This window comes from Scomber japonicus, chromosome 14 (assembly GCF_027409825.1).
Source record: "Scomber japonicus isolate fScoJap1 chromosome 14, fScoJap1.pri, whole genome shotgun sequence".
Taxonomy (NCBI): domain Eukaryota; kingdom Metazoa; phylum Chordata; class Actinopteri; order Scombriformes; family Scombridae; genus Scomber; species Scomber japonicus.
In genome coordinates, this window is record NC_070591.1 from 31,964,201 (window position 1) to 31,971,609 (window position 7,409).

The 7,409-nt window shown below is 40.4% G+C and overlaps 1 protein-coding gene across 1 annotated transcript; it reads left to right on the plus strand.

Moving 5' to 3' along the window:
* The first annotated feature begins 2,712 nt into the window (after positions 1-2,712).
* Positions 2,713-6,160, plus strand: tlx1 (T cell leukemia homeobox 1). Its single transcript, XM_053333128.1, has 3 exons — positions 2,713-3,166; positions 4,501-4,702; positions 5,950-6,160. Exons 1-3 carry the CDS (start codon positions 2,713-2,715, stop codon positions 6,158-6,160), a joined length of 867 nt encoding a protein of 288 aa, XP_053189103.1.
* The last annotated feature ends 1,249 nt before the right edge of the window (positions 6,161-7,409 follow it).

Sequence of the window (7,409 nt, forward strand, 5' to 3'; positions counted from 1 at the left end):
CATGATAATGTTGCTCTGTAGCTGCTGGATGTGGAAATGAACAACGCTTTGCTGACAAGTTTAACATACCAAGTTAAACCTGATGATATGACATTGTTGTGGGTTCAGTTTTTATCGCTGCTCCCTAAGTGCCAAAAAATGAGTTGATGCAACTTTTAAGACTTTGACTTTGAAGCAAAATTGGTTTCACCTTCAACATTTGGATTTAATGTTGAATTTTTGGGATATTTTCAGGGTGAATTGTCCCTTTAAATTGAGTTGTAAGCACTGTAAGGATCTCCTGAAGAAATGTGAGCACAGTGATATACTGTAAGGCTCATGTTTGAAAGAGGTTGTTTACAGCCTCTAAAACAACCATGATAGACCATGACAACCATGAAAACCGTTTTGCTTTGTTTTTTACTTCCTCTTTTCACTTCGTTTGAACACAACTCCTTTGTCTTGTAACCATAAATACACATAGGTGCTTATTTTTTGGTTACCTAATATGTATCAGCTAATAATATAGCGCACGGCCTGTGTTTAAACACAGCTGAGGGTTTGCATTAGTGCACTTATTGCATTTCAACTTAGTGATTTATCCGCTTTTCCCAGCCCCTGATCATCATTATTGGTCCACGTTTAAAGGAATATTTCTACCGCAGTGTGCGGATAGGCTGCCGTGGTGCATTAAAATTTGATGCTGGTCAATTGGCCAATGAGAACAGTTCAACGCACATCAAATATTAATAGTTGAATGCCTCATGTTAAGTAATTAAGTCCCAGTGGCTTTTAGAGAGAGACAAAATCAATGAGCCACACGGTTTATTTTTTTTATATAATTGTTGTGCAGTTATTATGTGTGTATCCTGGCACCACCAGCACGTCTTTAATTGGAAACGCGCGGTGCGATGTGCCTCTCATTATTTATGATATACGGCTAAACAAACCTATATCCATGTGTAATGGAACAATGAATATCCGTCTAATTTAAATCGTTGCATAGTCATTGATCACTTTCTCGGATTCATTTATATTTTTAATGAATGTAGCCTAATGCCAAATTATGAGTTATAATGCAGGCTATTAAAGTTTCACTTGAACTCTGGGGTTTCGGCTGGTTTTAGTACTGCAAAATATTTCATATGCTGCTCTGTACTGATTCCTCAGTAACAAATGAAAACGCATCAGTGTTTGCAGCAGTGTCACTCCGAAAATGAATTAATAATGGCCGAGCTCAACAACACATTAAATACGCTATCAATAATTTTGCAGTGATTTATATTGTATCATTTGAACACATTAGGCCAATTTATTAGGGCTCAACTTTATATCTGCACCACATTAATCAAAACAGACGTATGGAGTTGCCCAGGTCATTGTAAACGGAGAGTGATGTGCGCGTTTTATTGAATTGGCGAATTTATTTGTTTCAGCCGAATCATGTCATTATGTCAATAATGTGTCTGTGACGAAACTTTAGGATGAGCTATCATGAACGGGTTGTGAGACAGAATTCCCTCACTGATCAGTCAGCATCTTTTTCAGTTATTGTGCAGTTTAACCACACCTCTGCAGTTATGTTGTTGGCAAAATATTATGCTGAACGTCATGAAGTGTCTAAATTATTTTCAAACCCTCTGTGCTGTCAGATCTCTGCTGTCATTTCTCTCCACGAATCTGACACAAAATACTATCGAGTACTGTACAACATATTATAAGAAGTCGTGAATGGACCTGTATTCCCAATGCATGCCAAAGGCCTATTTTGCTATGGACTATTCATTTTACTGTACCCTATATATGTGCTAGAAAACTGTAGGAAAACTAATGAAAAAATGAATTAAATTATATATTAGTTCGTATCGATTTTAAAGGTTCGGGGCCTAAACGAAAGAAAAAGACAACTTGACGGGCAATTCTTCTATGTTTTAATGACTTCTTATCCATATTGTTCGATAGTAATAGGCCTACCTTATGACAGTAGAACTAATTGGCTGTAGGTAATTGCTTGTAGCAATCATTAGAAGCATGATTAGGCTCATTATAGTCTTGTTGCAGCGGCACTGTGTGTCTGCCTACGGATCCAGTGTTTTAAAACCCTCATCTTCATGGGACAAATGTGGTTGCCAAAATATAAAATACACAGGCTATTCACAGCGTGTCATTACACATACGGGAAAAACATGCATATATATATATATGTATATATATATATATATTCATGCATTAGGAGAGCCATATCAGCTGAGTGATGACCGGTGAAATATCGGCAAGAAACTGTTGTTTTTGTGTGTGTGTGTGTGTGTGTGTGTGTGTGTGTGTGTGTGTGTGCGCGTGCGTGCGCGCGCGCGCTCTAGCAGGGAGAGCGTGAAGCAGATTAATCTTGCAGAGTTGTGTTATTGATCTTGTCCAGCTGTTAATCAGGGTTTTATGAAGTGTACCATAAAGCCTCCACAGAGCGAGCAGAGTCTTTAGCCAATTGAGTTTCCAGGCCCAAAATTGGGTCTTAATCTTGCGCTGTCTATTTGGCAGTTTGATGGATGTCCTCCCGCAGCAGAGGTGGGGACAAACACTCCAGCCTCGCTCTCCTGCATGCTCTCACACAAGCGCTCCCGCACTCACTAGATAACGACCTGACCTCGTGCAGGAGAATTACAGACTGAAAAGTCCAGGGAGCGGCGCGTGGAGCAACCTGTGTTCCTCGCGCCGAGCGGGGGGCTCGCGGAGGCCATGGATCACATTGGAATACTAGGAGCGCATCTGCAGCAGCATACTCACGTGGAGCCCATCAGTTTCGGCATCGATCAGATCCTCAACAACGTGGAGCAGAGCTGCATGCTGGGCGCGAGGATGCACGAGCCGGACTACGGACACCCAGTGTACAACAACGGTGCCAACAGCGGCCTGAATGGCGGCGGCTTCACTTGCGGTAACACTGGATATAACGGCACCAGCAGTTCGTGCGGGGTCGCTTCCCTTGGCGGGGCTTATCACATGAACATGGGTGTGAATATGAACGGGACTAATATGAATGCCGCCGGGGTCATTCGTGTCCCCGCTCACCGGCCCATGAGCGGCGGAAATTCCTCCATGCCGCCGGGGAGCGGAACCATTAACAACTTGAGCGCGCTCACCTTCCCATGGATGGAGAGTAACAGACGATACACCAAAGACAGGTTCACCGGTAAGCTATCATATTATATATGATAATATCATAGCATAGCATATCATGTCATATCATCATGGCCTTAAGAAAAAAAGCTGAAAAAGAAGTGCATTAAAATGAACCTCTACTCATCAAATGATAAAACTTCCCCGTGTGTATCCTCATCATTTGTCCGCAGAGCAGAATGATGTACTTACAAGATATAACTGTTATTTAGTCAGTGATTGTTAAAGGTAGCTCAACAATAAGAAGCCTACCTACAATGAATATATTTTCGAATACCTATTTTTAGCGTGTCTAACTTGAACTCGAACTTGATCACCTGATCTCCATCAGACTAATAATAAAAACGACTCATTTCAATGGGTAGGCCTACTGATTTAAACTCCCTAGCCATGGTTGAAACCTCTCCTACCCTATTAAAAAACATTTAGGAAATAATTATCATAAATTTTCATTGCTAATGAAAAAAACAACAAGAACTCCAATAGACCAGGAGCTGCTTGTTGTAGTCTCTATGTAATTGTTACTGGTAGTTATACGGCAGGGTCCAGTGTATAAAGCTGTGTGTAAATACAGCGAAACGAGGACCCTAATCATTTTAACCTAAACCTGACCAAACATTAATTATAGTGTTTATGTTTACATATACACGCGTGTGTGTGTGGCGGGGGGGGGGGGGGGGGGGGGGGATACTTTTGAAGGTTTGACAAGTCACATTGGTATTGCTTCTTTGTATGCTGTATTGTGCTGGGCTGTTTGCGGGACAAAATTTCACCAAAATTTTAAATATTTGATATATGTATAGCCTATATATATGTATGTGTGTGTGTGTGTGTGTGTGTGTGTGTGTTTTTATATACAATAAAGGTTGTGGGTGCAACTAACTTATTTTCATTGTCAGATAATATACTTTTTTTTTCAATCAATGAATTACTCATTTTGTGAATAAAATGACAGAATATACTGAAAATGCACATTCCAACTGCCCTGTCGTTATTATCTGACCATGAGTCCAAAACCAAAATATATTCACTTTACCATCACCCAAGAAAGGCATCAGATTATCACAGAGGGGAATACACTATTTAACATTTTAGCTAAATGAAATGAAACAATTAATCGATTATCAGATCATTTTTAAATGAATTTTCTATCTATAGACTACTTGATAAATGGAATGATTGTCTCAGGTCTAGGCCTTGCATGATGCTGAGCTGCTGCTGCTCTGTCAGTCTCTTTGCGCTGCGTACCTGCTTTGATCTGTCCTGTCCTGCGTTGTCCTCACTTGTACTGTCCTTTCCTTTCCTGTCCAGTGTCTCTCTCACCCCTCACTGTAACACGTCGTGTAGGTCATCCCTATCAGAACCGGACGCCACCTAAGAAGAAGAAGCCTCGGACGTCCTTCACACGGCTGCAGATCTGTGAGCTGGAGAAGCGCTTCCACCGACAGAAATACCTGGCGTCTGCAGAGCGGGCCGCCCTCGCCAAAGCCCTGAAGATGACTGACGCTCAGGTCAAAACCTGGTTCCAAAACAGACGCACCAAATGGAGGTAAAGCTTCTGTCATGAAGTATTTTTACCGTTTTTCCAGAACACATGGTGCGGACATGTTAGTTTTAGATTTATATTCTACTGGGTGCAACAGTGTTTCACATCCTGTATTGCCAAAAGACATAAACCAACCAGAGTTTTGAAGGCCGTAGTGTTTTTACACTAATCCTGCCTTAAACACACCTAATAGGCTACATGTTGCACCAACATATAGTTGTAAAGATGCACTCAATCAAAGCTGACAAAAAACAGCATGTGTACATAATACAAAGATCTCGATCACGATAAACCGTGTGAATGTATTTGAATACAGTGCAAATAGATTTATTTATTTGTGCAAAATCATTGTTAATTTTAAAAAAGAGTAAGAAATCATTAAAAAAAAGATTAAAGGTAAAATCTCCCATAAAGGAAATAAAATACACTTAATACGCAGACTTGTTTGAATATGCAAACTAAGTCATTATAACTATGAATAGATGACTTATATGCCATAAATAAAGTTTAAGTTGTAATATAGATCTGTCTGTAGCTATATTATTAGACGCAGTCTGCATGGATAAAAGATAAGTGTAGCGTTAACAATGCTGCAGTTTTGTGTATTTATTTTATATTGTTATGATTTTTGATTTAAATGATTTTTTAAATTATTACTGTGTTTTTATGTGGCTTACACTACAAATGGTGTGCACACTGTGCTGTATTTATTGTACTAGTGATTGTATGCTTAATCCTTATATAATAGCCATAGTTAATTATATAAGGAAGGAGAAGAAAATTATATTAAAATATTTTTCAGTGTTTTTAAAAAATCAGCAGAAAACCCTATTGAACGCCTATACAAATATTAACCACGGCCTAATATTAGAATTTTCACAGTAATGATTTTGAACGGAAAATTGCATAGGCCTATATTTTTTATTAATCATCAAACTTAGCTATGAGTTCGTAAAAAAGAATAAAGAGCATGTATATTGTAAGCGCTCATACTCGCTCGCAGCACCGTGATGAACTGTCCTACTGTTATGCACTTTCCCTGAGCAGTCATCTTTTCTTAAATGACATATCTAGTGAAGCTCAGTGCGGGGAAATCTGGAAGAAGATACATTGTGTAACATTACAAAAATAAAATCTTAGATATGGCAGGCCCACACTATTATTGACAGATGGGCAGTATTGTGGCCTGCACACTGAGGTCTGGTAGCCATGTTTCGCGTGTGTGTGACCGACTCTCCGGTTGTTTACAGACGGCAGACAGCGGAAGAGCGGGAGGCGGAGAGACAGCAGGCCAATCGGATTCTCATGCAGCTGCAGCAGGAGGCCTTCCAGAAGACCATTAACCAGCCGGTGACCCCGGACCCGCTGTGCCTGCAGAACAGCTCTCTGTTCGCCCTGCAGAACCTGCAGCCCTGGACCGAGAGTACCGGCAAGATCAGCAGTGTGTCAGCATGCGAATAGAGGCAAATACACGGCCTCCAACTGCGGGTCTGTGCCAGCTCTGAGTGACTGCTGGAGGGCCCACTGAGGGGCTCTATGGAGGGGAGGTGCAGGACACTGTTTGATAGATCTCAGATCCAGGGTCCTCTCCCTGCTCTTATTATCTCCCACCTACTATCAGACAGACACCTCCACTGCTGCTAACTGACATGCTCTGAGATGGGGTCCCTCAGCACTAACTCTCACCTAATGGGGGTTAAGTCTGATCTGGATCCCTTCAGAGGTTCTAGACTGAGTCCCTCCTTCAGCCCTGCAGAGACCTGACTAGTTTTTTGGAAATACATCAGAGGACCACGCACAGACTGGCTTCAGTGAGTTGTTGTAAAGGTTAACCTGTGAGGGATTTGATGTTTCATAAACAGCATATTTTCATATTTAATGCCTGACAAAAAATGTGTACATGTCTGCCGACAGAGTCAGTCAGTATTTATCTGTCATGTTAATGGACTCTAATGCAAAATAAGAGAGCACTTGTTTTAGCACCTTTTTATGAATTCAAACATGTAATCAGGCACATCACCTGACAGAATGAAACGGACTCCATGTGATAATTTACACCTGAAAATAACTGTGCATTTTACCATTTTATACATGGGCCAAAAGGCTAACAAGCATCTGATTAAAATAAAAAAGTATTCAATGGCATTTTGTTTACATTTACATTTACATTTCCTTAGATTCTATTTTTTGTGTAAACCTTTTCATATTTTTCTCTAACCACCAATCTCTAAGAAACACCAGTCATGTGTTTAGATGACATATAATATTTGTTTCTTTGTGTGTACTCATAGTCTGCCAGCGCATTTTGTGTGAGTGTGCATTTCAGAAAGAGAGTGAAAAAGGAACAGTGATCGGGTTCTAATGTATTTAAATACTTCTGGAAGAATGTTTCATCAGAAGCAAAAACAATGAGAGCGAGACATGTGGCACATGACTGGTCAATATCACAGGCTTTCTAATAAGTGACTCACACTTAGGGCTGTTGTGATAAATTAGATGATTAATTCAGCTGTGCAGAGGTGTGTGTGTGTGTGTGTGTGTGTGTGTGTGTGTGTCTGTGAATCAATGTGCACATGCTAAGACAAATGAGTATAGGTGTAGTGCGGTGATAGTTGCAAGTCAATTACAAATCTATTCTTTTTATTTTGCTTTGCTTACATTCTTAACTCATGTTCATTTTGGTACCGTAGCTACATACAGTATAGCCCAC